This window comes from Staurois parvus, unplaced genomic scaffold (genome assembly GCF_062004578.1).
Source record: "Staurois parvus isolate SC_StPar_1 unplaced genomic scaffold, SC_StPar_1.0 ptg000081l, whole genome shotgun sequence".
Lineage (NCBI taxonomy): Eukaryota > Metazoa > Chordata > Amphibia > Anura > Ranidae > Staurois > Staurois parvus.
Genome location: NW_028317877.1, coordinates 1,505,149 through 1,529,899, shown reverse-complemented (window position 1 = coordinate 1,529,899; position 24,751 = coordinate 1,505,149). Strand labels below are relative to the sequence as shown.

Sequence of the window (24,751 nt, the reverse complement as noted above, 5' to 3'; positions counted from 1 at the left end):
CTACCACTTTAACATGTATTTTTGATGCTTTTCCACAGCATTAATGAAGCTTTAACCATTCCCTGTGTATGTTGGTTTTCTGTTTTTCCAATACATGCAATACAAAGCGAAACTAGCTCTGACGCTCCCCTCTACCACTACAGGCGTGGTTAGGGAGCGCTGTGGCAGGCTTTGGAGATGCAGGTCACCTGAAAGTGACATGGAGTATAGTTTCTAAAGCAAAGCAAAACTGAACAAAATGAATGGGCTCAAATCGCACAGCACAGAATAGCATGTGAATTGCACAGAAATGTGGTGCGTGTGAACCTAGGCTCAGTGTGCTTCAAAAACACAGGTCAAATGCCACATTTTGAAGCAAGTGTAAACGAGGGCTACGTTATACTATATAAAACTATAAACTGGGCAGCACAGTGGCTAAGTGGCTAGCACTTCCACCTGGAAGTACTAGGGTCGTTGGTTCGAATCCTAGCCACGGCACCACCTGCCTGGAGTTTGCATGTTCTCCCTGTGCCTGCGTGGGTTTCTTCCAGGTACTCCGGTTTCCTCCCACACTCCAAAGACATGCTAAAAGGTTATTTGGCTCCTGTCTAAATTGTCCCTAGTATGTGTATGTATGAATGTGAATTAGGGACCTTAGATTGTACGCCCCTTGAGGGATAGGGACTGATGTGAATGTACAATATATATGTGAAGCACTGCGTAAATTGGTGGCGCTATAGAAGTATCTGAAATAAATAAAATAAATAAATAACAAAACTCCTCCTAACCATTAAAGCTCTGGAAGATTTTGCCCCCTTCATGACCAGGCATTTTTTTGCTATATGGCACTACGCTCGGAACTACCAAGGTCGCACAGTTCGCACTTACGACCAGGCCCTGGCGTTCGGCCACTGTTGGGCTGGGAAACAAGATGGTGGCGTGTCTGGGGCAGTGTTAACAGGCACTTTTCTCCTGTACACAAAGGGTGTAAAAAACATAAAACCTGTAAAAAAAAGTCCTTGTCAGGGGCTTTGAACTGTGCATGCGCAGTTCTGGAAGCAGCCGATCAGAAAACTGCCAGGTTCGGCCTCGGATTGAGTAGAATGGTGTGGAGTATAGTCACGCACCCCGCTGCACAATTGCAGACTGAGCTCAGCAGTACACTGATCCCCCATATCCTCCAGAGTGCCCATAACATCCTTCAGAGTGTCCAATAATAATAGTAAGGTCAGTGGCGGAACTCCTAAGGTTGCAAAAGTTGCATTTGCGACTGGGCCCTGGTGTTACGCGACCATGGGAGAACCTCAAGGCGGCAGGAAGGGGGCCCACTGCAGAACATGAGAAAGGGCACCAGGACAGGGGCAGGGGGGCCCTTCATGGTTTCTTGCACTGGGGCCCCTAAGGTTCTAATTACGCCTCTGCTGGAAGCTGATTGGTTTCTCTGCAGAAGATTTTTCACTCTCCAGTTTTAATAAATCAACCCAAAAGTCTATTGTTTCCATATGTACAGGTGAAACTCGAAAAATTAGAATATCGTCCAAAAGTTCATTTATTTCAGCAATGCAACTTAAAAGGTGAAACTAATCTATGAGATAGACTCATTACATGCAAAGCAAGATAGTTCAAGCCGTGATTTGTCATTGTGGATTTGGGGTTTTCATGAGCTGTAAGCCATAATCATCACAATTATGAGAAATCATGGCTTGAACTATCTTGCTTTGCATGTAATGAGTCTATCTCATATATTAGTTTCACCTTTTAAGTTGCATTACTGAAATAAATGAACTTTTGGACGATATTCTAATTTTTCGAGTTTCACCTGTATTCACTCCCTTGATAACAGAAGGTGAGGAGTTTCATTTATTCCCACTTTACTAATGCAGACAAGAGGTGATGCTGGAGATATACGCTTGAGGTGTGCATCTCCATCGTAGGCAATGACCTGGCCCCCACCTCTAAAATATTCATGTTTTTGTTTAACTTTTTTTAAATTAAAAATACCAAAGCAGAAAACAAACTTACATTCCAGACAATAGATAGTTCCTAAAATTGAATGATATGACTTCAATTACCCATTAGTTTTCTCAGACTTTTCTTGACCCAGCTGTATGGTTTACCTTTACTGAAGATGTCCCTTACCTTGAAGAAAATCTCGTTTGCAGTCATTCAGATTCCATGTAATGACATAGTCTTGTGAGGCAGAGCAAGCCAGCCATTGATCCCCATCCTGTTTTATTGCCACTGCAGTTATGGGCTGGTGATGACCTTTTAGAATCATGGGCTGCCAAATTTAAAAAAAAATACAAAATTTGATGTAAAAATATATAGAGTATCTTATTAAAATTATAGTTTATTTAAATATATTTTTCTTTTTCCTTCAAGAAAATATGCAAAAATTGTTAAGGAAGGCCTACTCCACTCAAGACTAGTATTTTGGTTTTCCATGCCAGGGTAGGGATTCTGCCTGAAGCTGTAGCGCCCCCTAACCTAATTTTGTGTTTTATGTTAAACTATGGCCAGTCTGAGCTGTATTTTGTTATGGTTTGTTTGGTTTCTCCTAAGCCCAAGGATATTTCTTTTGCCTGCTACTGTTGAGTGTTCTTCAGTTGGTAGAGTGAGATGATACAGTTTATTGGACAATCACTGGAAGGTTTATGTCAAGGATGCGGGCTGAGAAAGAGGATAAATATTTGGAGAGATCTTACAGAAGAGTCCTTGCCTCCCAGGTTCTGGTTCCTGAGTGTAGCAATGTCCAGGGTCCAGACTTTGCCTTCCAGGCCCCTTGCCTGGAGTAGGAAACCAGAACCACAAAATTGTGTTATTTTTACTAGCTGACTGTTTGGGCCTAGAGTACTCTATATGGGCCTCCGCTTGGGATGGGGGCCAAAAAAATGAAATATAGCCGTCTGCCTGGCCCTACAGAACCATTAATAGCCTGTGATAGAGGCATAATAAGTTCCACAGCTGACCTATAGCAAAAGATACTGGAAGATAATAGCCTGTTTGGACATAGAGAGTTCTTATGTGGAGAGATTTCTTCTACTGTGTCCTTTACCCCTAACCCTCTCAACATAGCCAACCAAAGCAATAAAACTGCAAAAAGGAATATTGAAGGATCTGAAGTCTGTCACTGCAGGTGGGTCATGGCAGGTCACCAGAAGGAAAGTAGAAGAGTTTGTTAAAATCCAGAAGCTCTGGAGGGGGTCATTGCAACACCTACTGGAAAGTGGAACTGCATGCTTGTTTCTTATATCTCCAGTAGAGAAATATTCCAGTAATAATGCCATATTTGGCCCTGCTTATGATGTCTTTTTCATATATTCTTCATGTTTATTGTATCAACCATGTTACTTTGGCTATCATTCTGAAAATAAAAGAACATGGGGCAGGATGTATACATACAGAGCTAAAGTTAAATCATGTACTGTTGTCACTCACTGTTGTCAGTCTCTCTATGCCAAGGACCATGACTGAACTGTTTTAATGGCTTATTGCCTTGGCTTCAGCACCACATTTTTGTATTTGGTTGTGTACATTAATCTTTGAAAAAATGTCATCAAGTAATCATTTAAATTATTTTACAAAATTACATAAATGACTGGCCAAGCAGTAATTTGACCCACTGCAACTTCTGTCCCAGTTAACATTTTCCTTGGGAGCAGGGACAAATGTGCATGATAGCAAGGATGACCTCTTAGACACTGTGCAGCATTTGCTCCCTTGTGGTAGCATCTAAAATTTAGAGGGAAATTTTTGGGTCTATGTAGCAAAAAAATTGCTGTATGAATGTGACAAACATTTGCACAGCCCCAAAGAAACTTGCTGTATTTTGTGTAATAAAATGATCTACTATGATCATAAGCACCGTCTAGTGGCCACAACGTGGTATTTTTTATTACCTAAATCAGGAAAAAATGCATTATAGCCACTAGATGGTTCTTATGATCATAGAAGATAATTGTACAGTATTGCACAAAATACGGTAAGTTTCACTGGGGATGTGAATGTTTTTCACATTTGTACAGCTACGTTTTCATACACAGACACCTCAGATGCTAACTGCTTAATGTGTCACTAAACCCAGGACCCTGCATTCACTATATCTGGTCTCCCACAGTACACAAAACATGGAAATGCAATTATTTTAGCAAATATAAACTGCTAAATAACTTTTCTCATCAGCAGTATACAGCAGTTTTGTGACTTCTATCAGTGTCTAGCGAGCACTGGTTAAAGCTTGTAGGAGGAGTTTTCTCTAGGAGGATGTAGAACCCCTGACCTCTGTCTGGGCAGTGCTGATTGGCCCTGTCCTCATCACATGCACTCTCCCAAGAAAAAAAAAATCCTCTCTAGTATACACAGCAAAGTGATCATGTGCAGAGTGTTTCCACACAATATGTCTTATCATGAGATAAGAGGAAGAAGGGGAGAATCAAATAAGGCATGATCAAACAGCATTTTTACACAATGCAGAGGATTAACCCCCTTCCACATTGAGTATAACAAGCATGCTTTACTGCATATACAGACTGATTTTATTGTTGTGGGTTTAGTAACGCTTTAAGAAAAACAATTATTAATTCCATTTTAGAACAAACAAGAACTACAAGGCTCACTTCAGAAAGCCTAGCAACTTTGTTGGCAGAAGTCTCAGCTCTTTATAAAAATAGATCTCTGACAACAGTTCTACACTACCTAGAGAATCCTTTCTTGTTTATTCTTCTTGTGAAAGACTTCTGGTTACAAAGAAATAATATGTCCCTAGATCTTGTTGCCAAAAAGTCCCAAGTGAGAATGGCAATATAATCAGAGTAAGCTATCGTGATTGCACTTGAGACCTCCTACTTCAAATTGACCACCACTGCTGTAGACTCATTGGGGTTGATTTATTAAAATTGAAGAGTGCAAAATCTGGTGCAGATGTGCATGGTAGTCAATCAGCTTAAAATATAGTTTGTTCAATTAACCCCTTGCACTGGTTCCTCCTGGCCTTTTAAGGGGTTTGTGATGCTGGGAGGCGGGACATGATTTAGAGTCACGTGACCGGCTGTCACAGCAGTCACATGATCGGAAAGGTTCCGATCACAAGTAGTGATCAGGACCTTTCCATGAGGCGCCGGTAAATGTGCCGGGAGCGCGTAGGGCGCGCACTCTCAGCACATGTTTGTTTACTTTTGGTAGGCAAACATGCGGCCGCTTGACATCAAGGCCCAGTCGTTGAGAGGATGCATATTTGCAAACTGTCGGCGTGAACAGGTTAAGCTTTGACAAAAAAAAACTGGTTTCTATGCACAGCTGCAGCAGATTTTGCACTCTTTAGTTTTAGTAAATCAACACCATTGCATGAAGTTATTGTGGATGAGTCCATGTTCTGTAGAGGGTTGCATGTCAGTTTTACAGCAATGAATACACTGAAATGTGTTAGCCCACTATGAACTTGTATGACTATTTGTTGTCCAACTTAGGAGCGTGCAGTAAAGGGTTTCAGTACCGCAGATGAATTGAGAAAGCATCCCTGGTAAATTAAAGCATTATTAAACTCTCATATTTTATTTTTACCTACAGGTAAGCTTATAATAAAAAAATATAAAAAAAATGAATATCTCCTAAACATACACCGTTTAGGAGATATTCTAGCGAGCAGCAGCCGGTGACATCACCCATTGCATGTGCTCTGAAAGAACGGCATACCTGTCCCGTTCCTTCAGAGCTGTGGGCCGTGGCCGAGACTCCCACGCACATGTGCGGGATTGACATCATCACGGCTCGGCCAGCCAAGTGGCCACAGCCCGCGAACCTGGAAGCAAGACGGGGTGAAGATGGAAGACTCTGCAGCGGTGACAGCATGCCTCTGGAGGGCTTTGTTTTAAGGGAAGTTCTTCATAATGTGCAAGTATGCAATGCATACTCGCACTTTATGGCTTTGCCTTGCAGGGGAAAACTGTTTTACATTTTTTTTTTAGCGTTTACTATCGCTTTAAGTGTCAGTGAGAATACCTTGCTGATAGAATTATCAGGTATATTTTAGTTAAAATCAAGAAGAATCAATATAAATATTAAAGCTGAAATCAAGGCAGATAACAATAGCACAAATAAATGTAGCTCTACAATAAATTATACATAATTAAATATACTTTTAATAGCAAGCAGTGTATCTGAATATATCCTTTCGTAGTCTACTGTACAGCCTGTACAGTGGAGCTCAGAAAGGGGGAGATAGAAGCAGCACGAGAAGGCAGTCAGGAGCCATGCTGACATATTAACCCCTTGACGCCGACAGTACGCATATATGGACTTTTTTCTGTGGGGCTGCATAGATATGTATACTTGTGTTTATGCTGGGAACTCGCTGCACAGCACGCTCCCAGCACAGATACTGGGCTGTCATTGGAATGTCCTGGTCCTGTACTCCTGCTTCTGAGTCACTTGATCGCTGTGATAGCCTCTGATTGGCTATCACAGTGATCAGTCACTGTGCAGCCCGCCCCTCTGTTTTGCTTTCTCCCTCAATGGGGGAGAGAAACAATGTTTCTTTCCCTCATGCAGGGGAAATATAAACAAACGTGTGTACAAAAAAAGAAAGGAAAAAATAAAGAAAAAAATACCTAGATCAATGTTAGATTTAAGTCAGTGCCAGGGTTAGTGTCAAGTAAAGGTCAAAGGCCAAGGTCAGGGTCACAGGTCATGATCAGTAAATTTTGGGCATGATTTTTTTTTTCTAAAAGGTTTTTAAAAGTAGCATCAGTGTCAGTGTGTTTTAACCACTTCCAGACCGGACACTTTTACCCCCTTCCTGACCAGGGCAATTTTCAGCTTTTAGCGCTATCACACTTTGAATGACAATTGCGCGGTCATGCAACACTGTACCCAAATGAATTTTTTACCATTTTTTTGAGACAGATAAAGCTTTATTTTGGTGGTATTTATTCACCACTGGGATTTGTATTTTTTTTGCTTTGTAAATGAAATGTCCAAAAATTTTGAAAAAAAGTGTTTTTTTTATAAAATTTTGCAAATAAATAATATTTCATCATAAATCTTAGCCAAATTTATTCCGTTATCTTTTTAGTAAAAAAAAAAAAAAATCCAAATTAGTTTATAAGCAAAAATTATAATTTTTAAACTTTTTTTTTACATTTTTATATTATTATTTTTTATTTTTATTTTTTTTTTTACATACTGTCACCCTAGCAGTACAGTGTCACCATGGTGACACTGTACTACTTGTGGGGAGTGATGAAGATTTTTTTTGTTTTTTTTTACACTGATTGCTTTTACACCCATATAGGATGTAAAAGCAATCATTTCTCCTTCTCTCTGTGTGCATTCTTGCACTCATTGAGAAGTACTGAGTGAGCTGTGATTGGTCACAGCTTGTCACATGGTACAAGGCTTTTGTGAATAGCCTTGTACCATGTGACCTCTGTGATCATTCACAGATTTCACACGTAGTAAGCAATGATGTCAGAAGTGACATCTTGCTTATTACTTTGCATGTGATCACTGATTGGTCAATCAGTTATCACATAATCGGGACCTCGTATAGAGGTCCCGTCCGACGATCGGTGTTTCACTGTGTCCGGAGGACACAGCGGGCACTGGATCGCGGTGCTGCGCGCTCCCAGGGAGCGCGCACAAGCAGGGTGCGGGGAGGCCGTTTATAGACGGCCACCCGACCCTGCAGTGCCACCGTCCGGCCGTTTATATACAACAGCCGGACGGGAGGTGGTTAAGTAGGGTAAAAAAGCAAAATGAGCACTATTGCTTCTGAGCCCTACTACAGGTACAAACAACAAATAACATACACATATGTGGAATCGCTGCAATCTTCAGGAGCAGGAAAATTTATTGTGGGTTGTTCTTTTGTGGTAGGTTTTGGTAGTAAAAAGAAATATACAGTTAAATTTAAAAAAATTATTTTTTTTTACTATTTTGGGCCAGTTTTTCCTTGATAATAAAAAAAACAATAGAATATATCTGTTACCATTTACTACCAAAAGAAAGCCCAATTTGTCCTGAAAAAAAAAAGGTATAATACACCTGGATAAACAAAGTAGTTGTGATGATATGTAATGCTTTACTAACGCATGTCAAAGTTGCTAAATTGTGTTTAAGCTTTTAGACTTGTTTTACCCTTAGTCACTAAGGGGTTAACACTGCACAGTGACTGAGAGATGAACTCATGAGTGTGCTGCTTCTCCTTTAATTGTCTAGTCACAGGGATTCAGATACAATGAGAGGAGAGTGCTGACCATTACCTGTGCATGTGGGTTAGCTGTGTCCCAGACGCAGAGCTCATTTCTATTCAATGGGAAAGCACAGTACTGGTGGGTACATGCAAGCTGTACATGGGACACAGGAGAGGTGGATACGGTAGATCGCTTCTCAGAAACCACAGGCTGAACAAATATATCTTCCTTGGAAGATGTTTCAGTCATCCTTTTCATTAATAAAAACCTACAATGATAAATTATTAGCATACATATTGTAAAACATAAACATTATAGATAGAACATTACTAATTGAACTGTGGCTGAGAATAAACAGTCTACATAAGAACAGTTGACATACAGAATGTCTACATAAAATTAGGGCACATTGTATACTATGATTTAGAAATACATAAAGAATAATGTCAATGTCAGGTTGCTGTGATGTAAAAAAAATGAGACAAAGATAAATCATTACAGAACTTTTTCCACCATTAATGTAACCTATAAACTGTACAACTAAGTTGAACAAAAAATGAAATCTTTTAGGTGGAGGGAAGTAAAAATAAAAAACTAAAATATTATGGTTACATAAGTGTGCACACCCTTAAACTAATACTTTGTTGAAGAACCTTTTTGATTTTATTCCAGCACTCAGTCTTTTTGGGTATGAGTCTATCAGCATGGCACATCTTGACTTGGCAATATTTGCCTACTCTTTTTTGCAAAAACGTTCCAAATCTGTCAGATTGGAAGGGCATCTTCTGTGCACAGCCCTCTTCAGATCACCCCACAGATTTTGGCTGGGCCATTCCAAAAACTTTAGTCTTCTTCTGGTGAAGCCATTCCTTTGTTGATTTGGATGTATGCTTTGGGTCGTTGTCATGCTGAAAGATGAAGTTCCTCTTCATTTTCAGCTTTCTAGCAGAAGCCTGAAGATTTTGTGCCAATATTGACTGGTATATGAAACTGTTCATAAATCCCTCTACCTTGACTAAGGCCCCAGTTCCAGTTGAAAAAAAACAGCCCCAAAGTATGATGCTGCCACCACCATGCTTCACCGTGGGTATGGTGTTCTTTTGGTGATGTGCAGTGTTGTTTTTGAGCCAAACATATCTTTTAGAATTATGGCCAAAAGGTTGAACCTTGGTTTCATCAGACACATTTTCACTCATGCTTTTGGGAGACTTCAGATGTATTTTTGCAAAATTTAGTCGGGCTTGGATGTTTTTCTTCGTAAGAAAAGGCTTCCGTCTTGCCACTCTACCCCATAGCCCAGACATATGAAGAATACGGGAGATTGTTGTCATATGTACCACGCAGCCAGTACTTGCCAGATATTCCTGCAACTCCTTTAATGTTGCTGTAGGCCTCTTGGCAGCCTCCCAGACCAGTTTCCTTCTCATCTTTTCATCAGTTTTGGAGAGATGTCCAGTTCTTGGTATTGTCACTGTTGCACCATATTTTCTCCACTTGATGAGGACTGTCTTCACTGTATTCCATGGTATATCTAGTGCCTTGGAAATTCTTTTGTATCCTTCTCCTGATTGATACCGTTTAACAATGGGATCCCTCTGATGCTTTGGAAGCTTTCTCAGCTTTTTCTGTAGGATGTGACTAAGTAAATGTCAGGAAAGACCTACTAGAACAGCTGAACTTTATTTGGGGTTAATCAGAGGCACTTTAAATGATAGCAGGTGTGTGCTGACTCATATTTAATATGATTTTGAATGTAATTGCTTAATTCTGAACACAGCTACATCCCCAATTATAAGAGGGTGTGCACACTTTTGCAACCAAATTATTTTTGTTTGTTAAGTCTACTTCCCCCACTAAAAGATTTCAGTATGTTTTTCAATTGAGTTGTACAGTTTATAGGTCACATTAATGGTGGAAAAAGTTCTTAAATTATTTATCTTTGTCTAATTTTTTTTAACATCACAGAAACCTGACATTTTAACAGGGGTGTGAACACTTTTTATATCCACTGTATATATTTAGTTTTTGGGCTTTTTTTGCTGTTCTCTTTATGTAAAAGGATAATTCCGAAGTGTTATTACAGAGTGTTTTGCTCCTAAAACATAGCTGCTTTGCAGGTGATGTTAACAGTACATTCCTAAAAGGTATTTGCAGAGTGGCAATCCTCCAAAGGAGCTGTGGCAAGGAAAAAACTCAGAATTCACCAGAAAAAAAGAAAATAGGAGGGTAGGGAGAGCCCTTATAGTGTGGGTAAATATACAATATGTTTGGAGATTTATGGTGTTATGATTTGACAAGGATGAAAAACACTTACACTTGGAAAGGTTTCAGATAACCAAAATTTATGGCAAATGCAACTTTCCAGTTACATTCACCGGCTACTTTATGGTACACCTGTTCAATTGCTTGGTAACACAAAGTGCTAATCAGTCAATCACATGGCAGCAACTTAAAGCATTTGGGCATCTAGACGTGGTAAAGACAACTTGCTGAAGTTCAAACTGAGCATCAGAATGGGGAATAAAGGGGACTTTAAAAAAAAAAGGGACTTTAAAAGTGGCATGGTTGTACGTCATATCCTGATGAAGTCACGTGTACGGTGACGCAACGCATAGATACGCAAGGACGCAGCATCCGGAACATGGTGACGTACATCCGGTACGGCCGCCATCTTTCTATACCCAGGAAATAGGCACTTTTCCCATGCAGTACACCCATGCATGTGTGGAGGAAGCAATCTATGTGACATCCCTATGTAAGTGCAATCCTTTTGTTCTTCAATAAAACGCACTTTACTTTGGCACACTACACTATCAGAGTTTTTTATATATATCCTACAACATCTGGATGAGTGGTACACCCAGCGGTGATCAGGAGCCAAGGTATCCAGCTTACCATCCCTAACAGATGAGATGTCTGGAGGAGCTTACCTGACAGTATTGGATTAAAGATCCTATTAGTGATCTTGAAGGCGCATAGGCCCATTGGGTAGCAGAGTGGAGGTGAGAAGGCAATTCAGCCAGAGGAGGAGAGTCACGCACCAGCACTGAATGTTCTGTGTTATTAAACACAATGCATGAAGTTTTACTGTGTTGAAACACCATTACTTATCTTGTGGATTGTGCTTACCCACTTTGACTAGCTGTACCCACCTTACACTCTATAGAGTGAGAGTGAGGGGGGTACGGTTACTGTTATTGCTTAATATCTATCACGATATTGTATTTATTCATTGTTTATTTGCTTTCAGTATATGACGTTTTATTGCAGTATAAGTCTATTTCAATGTATCTGCCATTTTTTATATATAAGAGTGTTATTGAGCGCTGCACTACCTTCCTACATATGCTTTACTTTACTGTTTGGTATCAGTCTGAGTGCTAGCTGCTTCGTACTATACGCACTCCATTAAGTGCAGGAGGATCATACAACATTTATGCAAACATCATAGTGTTATTGCTGATATTGCCGAGTTTCCTCTTTCTCTGTACAAAAAGGAGGTGGTGGTAGTGTGAAGGGTTAATTGCGTAATTAACCTGACCCAGTAACAATCGCTCCCAGGCTGCCGGCACACAGGTTGTGGTCCATTAGCTGGAAAATCTTTGTGCAGGGTGCAGCTGGGCGTGGCATTGTTAAGCACGTGACAGCGCGGTTTTAGATTGGCAAGTCCTTCGGTCACGAGTTTGGTGAGAAGGGCTGGGGGTCTAACGCCATAATCGTCACACCGATTACAGGCTCTCCTCTCGAGCTGTCAGCGTGACAGCTGGTGAGGAGAGAAATGCCAATAACCGGAATCTTCCCTATATACATGTGATCAGCTGTGATTGGACACAGCTGATCACATGACCGAGCCGACATCTTCGGTTGTTTCTGTTGATCGGTGATCTGCTGTGTCCAAGGGAGCTGCACATGCGCGGTTAGAGTGGGAGGAGTCATATGACGTCCTCCCAGAACAAAAGAACCGCCTTGCGCCCATCATTTCCTTATATGGTGGGCAGGAGGCGGTTAAAAGAGGTATAGACTTCAGAGAGAGAGATATCATTGTACCCCTGTACAAATCATTAGTAATACCTCATCTGGAATATGCAGTTCAGTTTTGGGCACCAATTCACAAAAAGAACATTAGGGAACTGGAGAAAGTACAGAGAAGGGCAACCAAACTGAGAAGAGTCATGGAGGAGCTCAGCTATGAGGAAAGATTAGAGGAACTGAATTTATTCTCTCTTGAGAAAATTATGGGGGGACATGGTCAACATGTATAAATACATCAGTGGTTCATATAGTGTAGTTATTCACAGAGGACAAGGGGGCACTCTTTACTAGATGTGCAAAATGAAAAAATGTGTTTTGTTTCATTTTGTTATTTGATTAATTTTGTTTTGTTCAATTAGTTAAATTCATTTAATTCGTTTTTCAGAATTCGTTTTGTTTATTCGAATTTGAACGAATTCTAAATTAATTTTAGCCAGCAGTTTAGTTTTATTAATGGCTGTGTGTTGGGTTATTTTGAGGGGACAACAAATTTACACTGTTATACAAGCTGTACACTCACTACTTTATATTGTAGCAAAGTGTCATTTCTTCAGTGTTGTCACATGAAAAGATAGAATAAAATATTTACAGAAATGTGAGGGGTGTACTCACTTCTGTGAGATACTGTATGTAACTACATGTAATTTTCTAGCCTGTAGAGATCTGTGTGTCCCTCCGTGTCCATCACTGCCCTGATGATCAGTGTATCCCCATCAATACTTAGTATTAGTGCCCACCAGTACTGGCTATCAGTGCCTCCTCAGTGCTGGCTATCAGTGCTTGCTATCATTGTCTCCTCAGTGCTGGCTATCAGTGCCCATAAGTGCTGGCTATCATTGCCTCCTCAGTGCTGGCTATCAGTGCCCATAAGTGCTGGCTATCAGTGCTGGCTATCATTGCCTCTTCAGTGCTGGCTATCAGTGCCCATAAGTGCTGGATATCAGTGCTGGCTATCATTGCCTCCTCAGTGCTGGCTATCAGTGCCCATAAGTGCTGGCTATCAGTGCTGGCTATCATTGCCTCCTCAGTGCTGGCTATCAGTGCCCATAAGTGCTGGCTATCAGTGCTGGCTATCATTGCCCATCAGTGCTGGATATCAGTGCTGGCTATCATTGCCTCCTCAGTGCTGGCTATCAGTGCCCATAAGGGCTGGCTGTCAGTGCTTGCTATTATTGTCTCCTCAGTATTGGCTATCAGTGCCCATAAGTGCTGGCTTTCATTGCCTCCTCAGTGCTGGCTATCAGTGCCCATAAGTGCTGGCTATCAGTGCTTGCTATCATTGTCTCCTCAGTGCTGGCTATCAGTTCCCATAAGTGCTGTCTATCAGTGCTTGCTATCATTGTCTCCTCAGTGCTGGCTATCAGTGCCCATAAGTGCAGCCTATCAGTGCAGTCTATCAATGCCCATCAGTGCTGCATCCTCATCAGTGCCCGTCAGTGTAGCCTCATCAGCGCACATCAGTGAAGTAAAAAAATCACTTATTTACAAAACTTTATAACAAAGAAAAACTTTTTTTTTTAAATGTCTGGTCTTTTTTTTGTTTGTTTAGCAAAAAAATAAAAACAAACCAGTGGTGATTAAATACCACCAAAAGAAAGCACTATTTGTCTAAAAAAAATGATCATTTAGTTTGGGTACAGTGTTGCATGATCACACAATTGTCATTCAATGTGCAACAGCGCTGAATGCTGAAAATTGGCATGGGCAGGAAGAGGGTAAAGGTGCCCCAGAGGCAAATGGTTAATTTTAAGGGATTTCCTTTCACTTCCTGTTTAGCTATGAGACAGGAAGTGAAGGGAAATCTGCAATGAGACACAGGTGGTGAACAAAAATCTGATGGTGGGTATAACCCTCCCTTATTGTATCCAAAATTTAAAAAAAAGGTTTTGCCTATTGTTATACTAGCTACGAAAAAAATCAAACGTCATTATAAGAACACGTTGCTTTGTGAATGAATTCCACCCACCTGTGCAGAACAGAACTCTCCTCATCCTAATTCCTAACTATTACCCACCTACAGTCACACTTCTTACCTCGTGGAGATCTTTTGTCAACAAATCCACCATGTGTTCTGTATCCTAGCAACAGCAGCTGCCTTTTTAGAATACGGCGAGCCAGAAGGACCACATCAATGACGTCACGGCTATCTTCCTAGGACATTGATAGGACGAGATACCTAACACAGAACCTGGGCCATTTAACTCCAAGACATCGAGAGAGCCGCTGACACCAAAATGTCGGCGCAGCTCTAACAACAAAATATTTTCCAAATATATTTCCTATTATCTGATTTCAGTGTGGCAGGGAGGTGGGTGGGAATTGTCAGCCAGCATGACAGTGATTAGTGGAGCCGCCAGGGGTCGCTATCACTATTCCGTGAGTGCCGAACGTGGCGCAGCTAGGTGGCGCTGGCGGGAGTTTGTTAGGAAGCACAGAAGAGAGAGGGCGGAGAATAAGAAGCGTGTGTGAGGAGAGTGTGACTGTACGGACTGACGGACGGACAGTGAGAGGAGCTCGGTACGTATCCAAGTACGTTCTCCGTAATGCGTATGTATAGAAGAAGGTTCATGAGCATAGACGTTTATTGTAGGTGTATATAATACGTCATACAGCTAAATGAAGCGCGGTTATTTCTGTCACTGCCTGTTCTTCCTGTTGGTGGGCTCCGCCTCCTCTGTACTGCTTCCTGTGCTGGGCTGCCCGTTCGTGGAGCTGGCGGTGTGATCCCCGGTGGGGGGTGGAGGGCTCCTGTCTGGTGAGTCCATTGTGTGCGCCTTCTATCTCCCCCTCCGCGAGGGGATTCATCTCCCCATTGTCAGCATGCCGATCATATACTGCACCTGGACTATGGCTGCCTGTATAACATGATAGACGCCTGAAGAGACCTCACATCCTACACTGACAGCTGTACAATCTATAGGACCTGTCATCACATCCTACCCTGACAGCTGTACAATCTATAGGACTGAAGAGGACCTGTCATCACATCCTACCCTGACAGCTGTATAACCTATAGGACTGAAGAGGACCTGTCATCACATCCTACCCTGACAGCTGTATAACCTATAGGACTGAAGAGGACCTGTCATCACATCCTACCCTGACAGCTGTACAATCTATAGGACTGAAGAGGACCTGTCATCACATCCTACCCTGACCGCTGTACAATCTATAGGACTGAAGAGGCCCTGTCATCACATCCTACCCTGACCGCTGTATAATCTATAGGACTGAAGAGGCCCTGTCATCACATCCTACACTGACCGCTGTATAATCTATAGGACTGAAGAGGACCTGTCATCACATCCTACACTGACCGCTGTATAATCTATAGGACTGAAGAGGACCTGTCATCACATCCTACACTGACCGCTGTACAATCTATAGGACTGAAGAGGACCTGTCATCACATACTACACTGACAGCTGTACAATCTATAGGACTGAAGAGGACCTGTCATCACATACTACACTGACAGCTGTACAATCTATAGGACTGAAGAGGACCTGTCATCACATACTACACTGACAGCTGTACAATCTATAGGACTGAAGAGGACCTGTCATCACATCCTACCCTGACCGCTGTATAATCTATAGGACTGAAGAGGCCCTGTCATCACATCCTACACTGACAGCTGTATAATCTATAGGACTGAAGAGGCCCTGTCATCTCATTCTACCCTGACAGCTGTACTTTGATGTGGAGACAGGGCCTCCTTGGTCTTATAGATTGTATAGAGGTCAGGGTAGGAGGTGATGACAGGGCCTCTTCAGCCATATAGATTGCACAACTGTCAGGGTAGGATGTGATGACAGGGCCTCTTCAGTCCTATAGATTATAAGACTAAAGAGGACCTGTCATCACATCCTACCCTGACCTCTATGCAATCTATACGACTGAAGGGGACCTGTCATCACATCCTACCCTGACCTCTATACAGATTGTACAGCTGACGGATCCGCCCTGTGTGAAAGGGGCCATAGTTTGTAGACTCAATAACTTTCCTTTAGACTAAGTAATACACACTGATTTGTTTTGTTTTAAGAAATCTAACAGAATACATTTTTGTTTGTGTGTGTGTGTGTGTGTGTGTGTTTTTTTTTTTTTTTTTTTTTCCCTCAAACTATACCTCGGTTCACGAACTTAATTTGTTGCACGACTCTGGTCGCAAACCGAATTAGTCGCAAACTGAGGCCAATCTTTCCATAGAGTTCATTGTAAATCCGGTTAATCTGTACTGACCCCTACGAACGTGGTCCCAAACCGAATTTGTCTGCAAACCGTATCAAATTTTCCCATAAGGTTCAATGTTAATAAGGTTAATTCATTCTGAACTTTTTTTTTTTTTTTTGAACCACAAAAATATGAAACAAAGTACAATATGAAGAGAGAGAACATTAACCTTGCTTCTGGCGTGGAGGACAGGAAGGTGGGTGGGAGGCGGTTATTGTTAGGAAGGAGAGTCCCCCTCCATAAGGACATTGGGGAGATCTCCTTCAGGGGTTTCCTCTTCAATCTATCCTTCATGGCCTTTTCCTCCTTTGTAATATAGGTTCTGTTCAACATCTTTTTCCAGAAGATCCCTGTTTCATCACAGTTGAACACTTGTTAAGCGACGTATCCTTCCACCTTCATGAATTCCGCAAATTCTTGTAGGCTTCTGCAGCAGCCTTGTCTGAGCTAGAAGCCTCACCATGTCTTATCACACTGTGGATGCCAGTTTTGTGGAATTTTTCAAACCACCCTCTACTGGCTTTAAATTCTTCACTTGCTGCACTTGCAGAGGGGTTTCTTTTTTTTTTTTTTTTTGCAGTAAATCAGTGTGCAATTTCTGGCTTTTTCACAGATTATAGCTTCACTAACACTATCACCTGTTTCTCATTCAACCACATTAATTTAAGTTTTTCCACCTCTTCCAGCACTTGCGTCCTGTGCTTGGTTAACATCGTTACTCCTTTTGCCATATCAGCTCCTTTTGATGTCAGCTTTCTGCTTCAAAATAGTCGAGATTGTCGTCTTTGCCATCTTGTACTTCGAGGCCAGATCAGTCACACAGTCCATACCATGGTCATGCTTTTCTACAATTTCCTTCTCCAACTCAACGGTTTTTTTCTTCACAACCTTATTTTTACCATTCTTACTTTCTTTTTACCACCATGCTTGCTCTGCACGTTCTGGTCACCTTCATTACCGCTCCGCACTTTCTTCTTACCACAGTGCTTGCTCTGAATTTTCTCTGGAGCTATACTGGATGTCCGGTACAGTATGTGCTAAAAAGCTTTACAGCAAGTGTGCACAAGGATGTACAGTATGTGCTAAAAGGCATACCAAAAAGCTCAGTACTGTAAGTGTCTTCACAGTACACTTTCAGTGTTTGTCTGTAACTGCGATCTCGCCTACAGGAAGTCACGACCACGTGTCAGAGCAGGGAAGATGGCTGGGGCTTGTGTTCGTCATCTGAAGCAGAATTTGTGAACCGAAGCAAATTTTCGCGAGCTCTTCTGTTCGTCAACTGAGTTGTTCGTACTGAGTTGTCCGTAAACAGAAGCATTCGTTAACTGAGGTATCACTGTAGCACCAAAAAGCTCTATTTGTGTGAACAAAATGCTAAGAATTTAATTTGTGTACAGTATTGCATGACCGCACTATTGTCATTCAAAATGTGAGAGTACTGAAAGCTGAAAATTGGCTTGGGCAGGAAGGGGGTAAAAGTCTCAGGTATCGAGGTGTGTGTGTGACACTGAAAACACATTCGATCTCAGTGGGGGAAAATATCATGCTGGATATCTATACTGATATGGACTGGGTAATGTATTCGGAGCATAAGGATGCCCCATCATTTGATGGAAATTAAAATTAACTTACAGAGGACTGAATTCAAAGACACCTCGAAAATCAAAGTGAAAAAATAATGCAGCGGGCTAGTCCATTTTGCTGAAACTTCATTGCAGCAACTCGAGATGGTACTCAATAGTTTGTATGGCCACCACGTGCTTGTAAGCATGCCTGACATCGGTCATGCTCTTAAAGAGACAGATGGGGGTTTATTTACTAAACCTGGTTGACTCAGAATCTTGTCCACTTCTGCATAAAAACCAATCCGCTTCCAGGTTTTATTGCTGAAGCTTAACTGAACATGCTGAGGTTAGAAGCTGATTGGCTACCATGCACAGGTGCCCAAGATTCCTTTAATTTTTTTGAGGTGTGTGTGTGTGTGTGTGTGTGTGTGTGTGTGTGTGTGTGTGTGTGTGTGTGTGTGTGTGTGTGTGTGTGTGTGTGTGTGTGTGTGTGTGTGTGTGTGTGTGTGTGTGTGTGTGTGTGTGTGTGTGTGTGTGTGTGTTGTGGTATTTGATCACCACTCGGTTTTTAATTTTTTGTGATCTAAACGAAAAAATACTTAATATTTTGGGGAAAAAAGATTTTTCTGCTTTTGGTTGTAAAAATAAAAACCAAAATATCCAATAAACTCAGTCATAAATTTAGGCCAAAATTTATTCTGCTACATGTCTTTGGTTAAAAAAAAAAAAAATCCCAATACGTGTATATTGGTTTGTGTGAAAGTTGGTCTACAAACTATGGTGTGTATATATGCTGGAATTTACACAGCTTTTACTTTCTGACTGTCTATCACATTTCTTGAGGTCCTAAAGTGCCAGGGCGGTACAAAACCCCCTGAAATGTCCTTTTTGGAAAGTAGACACCCCAAGGAATTTTCTGAGAGGCATGTTGAGTCTATGGAAGGTGTGTGGTTTTCTTTTTTTTTTTTTTTTTTCCCCCCCACACAAAGTTGTCATCCGAATGATATATTGCTTACGTAAGCCATGGCTGTATTTCTCCCGAGTTTGGGGATACCACATGTGAGAGACTTTTTGGCACCCTAGCCACATACAGGCCCCCATGGCCACCTTCCGGTTTTGAAAGGACATATTTCCTCACTACTTATCACAGTTTCAGAGGCCCTAAAATATCAGTATAGTAAACCCCCACCCCCCACCCAGATGACCCCTTTTTGGAACGTAGACACCCCAAGGAATTTGATAAGAGGCATGGTGAGCATTTTTCAGATATCATTTTGTGTTTTGAAAAAGAATAAGAGGACAAAATACACTTTCATTTTCAAACACATTGCAAATACCTTGAGAGTGCCTGCTTTCCAAAAAGGGGTCACTTGTTGGGGGGGGCTTATTCTATCCTGGGATTTCAGGGCCAATATTAGAAGCTTATGCCACACATCACCCACTCTTCTAACCATTTTGAAGAACAAACCTTTTCTGACACTTTTTTTTTTTTTTGTTTACATGAAATTTACATGAAATTTTTATATTTTTTTAATATAAAATTATTTTGAACCCACAAATATTAAATTTTTTTTTTTAAAGCAATGGCCCTAGTATTTGTGCAGCAATTTTTTTCAGATGCAAATTTTTTGGGAAATACACTTTCTGGAGCTCTGAGAAAGAGGTTCTGCCTTGAAACAGTCAAAAAAGGCCTACAGTCTCCCAACAGCCACCATCTAGGGAGATTGGACCATGCTGTCTTTTTTGTGATGTGCCTTTTGATTTTATTCTTTTGTGAGTATACTATTTTTTTATTCAATAAATCTAATTTTTAGAAGGTAATGCACTAGGCCCGTGTGCCCTCTGTTTGTTTGTTTGTTTCTTTGCACACAGCTTCTTTGGATTTCCCTGGTCCGTTGAGGGCAGCAAGGCTTGCATTCCCAAAAAGTACTCCATGGGGGGTTACTGACATTGTGGAGCTCATCGTCCAGCGCAGGAGTTTCAGCATTCACTTGCTCATGCTGTTTTATCATCCTGGAGTAACCACTCAAAGTCCAGTGATGTACCACTGTGTTGCTGGTCTTTGTTGGGCATGTATGTAACAGCAGAGAACATGGGCATATGATGAATTGGGTCTGTGGACCAATATGACCGCAATTCTTTGTTTTTTGTAATGCCCATGTTGAGGGTTAGGCCTTCCAATTTTTTTTTTAAATACTTTTATCAGAGTAGTACAATGTTATCTTAGTAACATTGTACTACGGGACAGTGATCAGGGTTTTTTTTTTTACGCTTTGCAGGAGCAATAAAGATTATTTCTCCTGCAATGCAAAGCTTGCTTTGAACTGTCATGAATGGGTTAAGTTCATGACCGTTCAAAATAATAGTGATCTGTGATTGGCTATAGCTGGTTACATGGTACAAGGTGCTGTGATTGGCCCCACGTACCATGTGAGAGCTGTGGGCCAGTCACAGCTCATCAGGAAGACAAGCAGAGTTGGTATGAATTAGATTGATTCATAACAACTTTGCTAAAATTGTGATCATGTGATCGCATAGTAATCACATAATCACTGGGTCCCATTCACTAGGATCTTCATTCTGCTGTGTCGCGGGTGGGGAGCGCTGCACAGCCACTCGGGCGCGCAGTGCACCCCTGTGTTAGTACAGCCAGAGTGACGTACCTGCACATCGCTTTGCATGTAGCTGCCGCACATTCGCAGTACGTTGCGGGTGGGCGGCAAGCGGTTATACAGGATTTATAAAGCACCAACAGTTTATGCAACATAAGGGAAGACAGTTTAATTTAATACAGTAGGGATTGAGGGCCCTGCTCATTGGGGCTTACAATCTAAGATTATGTTGTATGTGGGGGTTTTTTTTTTTTTCAGTTTGGCAGTTCTTCTCTGGATATATATCTGCTCTGCAAGGGCTATGGCCCTGAATTGTTTTTAATGTTGTGATTTTAATGAAATTTGGAATACATTTTTATATTTACATGTCTGTCCCACCCGGCACCAGTAAAGTTCCACACTTTTTGCTTTTGAGTATATCAAACAATAAAAAGAGAATATTTTTTTTTATTTTTTTTTTTGGCCTTTTGAGTGTAGAGGGATTAGAACCCGTCAGTTTTTATTGCTGTCTGTGTCCCCGTTAAAGAGATTCACACTCTCTATTTGTCCTATTTACCATTTTCATTGAAAGTGAAAGTAAAAACATCCCAAATTTTGGGTCGTTACTAGAAAAGTATTACATGGAAAATCTTCCAATGTGGACACTAGTTCTGGTGACCTGGGGGTCCCCAAGGAATTCCCTTAATTTGCTGGGGTTTCTTCTCTGTTTTGGCTATGAGACAAAAAGTGAAGGGAAATCTCCACGATGGAAAATTGCAGAAAAAAACTGATGGGCTTTAATCCTCCCTTACTCTACATCCAAAATTAAAAAAAAAAAAAAAAAAAAAGTTTTTGCCTATAGTTCTATTTTAAGCTATGTAATGCGAGAGCAGCTCCACTGCAAGGGATCATTTTTCCTTTTCCCAGAGACAGGCTTTAAATCTCTTTGCCACTAATAGACCTAACCTATTTACTGCCAGGTCCATACAATGTGCAGAGCTGACAGCAGGGGTTTTGCACACACTCCTGGTGGCTACAGTTTGCTGGCTGTCAGATGGAAACGGTCCAGGCGCTGCACAGCCACCCAATCATTTCCATACTGCCCAGTAACAGCCACCCTTTCCAGGTATCCCAGGCTCTGCTTGCCCTTCTGCTGGTCTGAGACCGGTATGTCAGGTGCCACTGGGTAGAGGGGAGGGAGCCGCAAAGACTTGGGTTCCCTTCCTCTTGCTGATCCGGAAGCGACGTGTATGACGTCTGTTCTGTGTCCCCCTTTCACTTTCCCCTGCCATACTGTTTGGGAAATAATCTAATAGAGTGCAATCTGCACTGCATTCGATTCATTGCAGGGCAGGTGAGACATCTGTGAACTTTTAGACCCATGTTGTCTCATTAAAGAGGACCTGTCGCCAAAAATTCATTACATAGTGGATGGAATAAAAGTGTAGTAAAATAAAAAAGATATATATTAGAAAATTTGCAAAACATTTTAATTACACCCAAGCATATAACATGCCCCCCACATGTATGAATGTTGATGCGCACATTACCAGGGGTGCCTAAGCACAAAGACATCAATTGCTATACACATTGTATATCGCCATGAAAACCAGAGTGAGAGCAATAATTGGAGCACAAAAGCTCCTGTGTAACACTAAACGGACGACCTGTAGGGGCTTTCAAAACGTTGCCTATGGAAAATATAGGGTACTGAGGTTTGTCGCCATTTCACAAGTGCACAGTTTTATGGTTTGACATGTTGGGAATCTAATTACTCGACACAACCTCATCTTCTACATTTTACCAAAACAGGGTAAATGCATTTTATGCCCTAAAACCAGTTTTGGTGCTTTTTGTTTAGCTGAAATTTTGCGTTTCCTAGACCTTTTCACTAATGGTGGTAATTCCTAATTTTTTATATTACACCATTTTAATCTCTAGGGTGTCTGCTTTCAGAAATTATATAATATTTTGGGGTTTCATGCAATTTTCAGGGCTTAAATTATTAAACATTTGTGCAAAAACTGTTCTGACAGCAAAAGGGTTAAAGGCCACTTGGCATGAAAGGTGGCCATTTCTGACCTCTGCCCTTGAAAATGCTGGTTTATATGCTGCAATATGTGAAATATATGTAGGCAATACTTGAAACCACATTTGTCTATGGTTTCAAGTAAATGTCTACAAATAAGGAATTTTTGAGCTGCATACTTGTCCCAAGTCACTGATTTAAAAAGTAGAAGTCAGCCTTACAGCATAATGATTATTAAAGCCAGTTTTATTAAGATTATTTTAAAATGAAAAACTAGTATGGTTGCTTTTGTTAACAACTGATTTTTGTGCCTTTTTTTTCTTATTTTTATTGAATGCGCCTGACCTGGAATCCATTACTGACCTAGAACATGTATGCAGATAAGGATTTCTAGTTTGTGGTTTTTTTTGATCAGCAATCTTGTTTCAGTTTAGTGACTCAAGTATTGATGCCAGAGGCGCAGTTAGCATCAGCATTTGAAACCCTGTATTTGGATTTACTTTGATCACTCATATACCCATAGCCTCCCTTTTTTTTTTTTTTTTTTTTTTTTTTTAATATTGCATATCATTAAGGTGCTGATTGTAAGTTATAATGTTTGTTTGTTTTTTTTCTCCAATAGGATGTTCACATTCAGTTGCTTAGAGAGATGGTGTCATACCACAAAAAGAGCATTTTGACACTTTTTGCCTTGTACTCTTTATTCATCATAGAGTGCTTCAGTAGTGAAGAAATTCCAGAAGAATGGATGCTCTTACATGTTGTTCAGGGACAAGTAGGGGCAGGAAATTACAGCTATCTGAGACTTAACCATGAAGGGATGATTATACTCGAGATGCAGAGCTTGAGAGGTGATGCAGATATGTATGTCTCTGATGCTACCCTCAACCCCAGTTTTGATGAGTATGATCTACAGTCCATGACGTGTGGCCTGGATATTATAGTTGTGCCAGACCAATTCAAGCGCCCTGTGGGGATTGGAATCTATGGCCATCCTTCTTATATAGAGAGTGAATTTGAAATTAAAGTATACTATGATCAAACAATACGAGAAGACCCTTTTGCTGAAGCATCCTATGATCCAGAACAGATGGAGGAAAGTCACAGAAAGCAGCGGCAACCTCAATTTGAAGCAACTCGTGAAGAAGAATCTGTGCTACAGACTATTCTCATTGGGATTCTCAAGATTGTCCTAGAGATTCTCTTTTAAGTGCTATTATATTTCTATACAGTCCATCAAAACTGAGATTGGTTTTGTAATTAAAACTGGAATTTTTGGATAAATAATAAAGAATAAGGATTAGGATGTTCACATTATAGCAGTTGGCATGTTTTCCTATACTGGCACATTTACCGGCTCTGAATTTAGCAATCATCCGGTTAGTTACAACAGAGTTTCTTATCGCTGAAACACCTGTAGGTGTCAATGGGCTTTAACAGAACTATGACTCTGAGGTTGCATCTTCTAAAATATACAATATTGTATTAGGTGCCAGATCCTTTTATGGGATTGCCAGTCTATTTGCTTACACTGGCTAGAAACAATTTGTAATTTTTGCCTTCTGAAAAAATTATAGACTATTTTAAAAAAGATGTGTATATATTTTTTCCTATGAATAATATAATTTGGTAATTCATAATGTATTTTACAAATCAAAGCTCACAGTTTACAGGCTGGTATCTGTAGACGCCCAATGTTTTGTACTGGGAATAAAGTGTTATTAGCAGAGTTGTTACTTATTTACACTTTGATTTTTATTACCTGCCTTAAACATAGGAAAAAAAAAACCCTCAACAATTAAACTAATTTCAACATCACAACTATCGTGGGAGGTTTGTTGAAGAGAGTATAAAATATTTTCCTGACATATGATCATTACATGGTTGTAATTCTTGGATATGTGTTTATTCCTTGGGGAGTGTTAAGCTTTGCTGATTGGAGAGCATTAGTTGAGATTATGATGGGAGTGTGTTGGACCACCATTCTTCAATCTGAGCTGATGGCCTTTATTTTCAGCCTCCTGCCCCTGTTCTGAATCTTGGGCTAGCACACAATAGCATAAAAAAACCAAACGTTAGGTGCTAAAAAAAGTATGCTTTCAGGTATACAAGGGGTAGTATTACTCTTCT

General features: G+C 40.8%; 2 protein-coding genes across 4 annotated transcripts in view; one reads left to right on the top strand and one right to left on the bottom strand.

Moving 5' to 3' along the window:
- WDR27 (WD repeat domain 27) overlaps nt 1-14,777 on the bottom strand; it is a 425,210-nt gene extending 410,433 nt beyond the window's left edge. The window contains exons 1-3 of the mRNA XM_089669697.1: nt 14,234-14,777; nt 8,238-8,436; nt 2,119-2,260 (exon numbers count right to left, since the gene is read on the bottom strand). Of these exons, the coding sequence (XP_089525823.1) occupies nt 2,119-2,260; nt 8,238-8,426 (331 nt within the window). The 5' untranslated portion in view covers nt 8,427-8,436; nt 14,234-14,777. The remainder of the gene's footprint in view (nt 1-2,118; nt 2,261-8,237; nt 8,437-14,233) is intronic.
- CUNH6orf120 (chromosome unknown C6orf120 homolog) lies at nt 14,567-24,350 on the top strand. 3 transcript variants are annotated; one of them, XM_089669698.1, is made up of 2 exons: nt 14,567-14,717; nt 23,244-24,350. In XM_089669698.1, the coding sequence occupies exon 2, from the start codon at nt 23,271-23,273 to the stop codon at nt 23,829-23,831; it is 561 nt and encodes a 186-aa protein (XP_089525824.1). In that variant the 5' UTR covers nt 14,567-14,717; nt 23,244-23,270; the 3' UTR covers nt 23,832-24,350. The 3 variants fall into 3 exon arrangements, with proteins under 3 accessions (XP_089525824.1, XP_089525826.1, XP_089525825.1); XM_089669700.1 differs by having other exon boundaries at nt 14,593-14,729; XM_089669699.1 differs by lacking the exon at nt 14,567-14,717 and adding an exon at nt 14,813-14,955.
- The last annotated feature ends 401 nt before the right edge of the window (nt 24,351-24,751 follow it).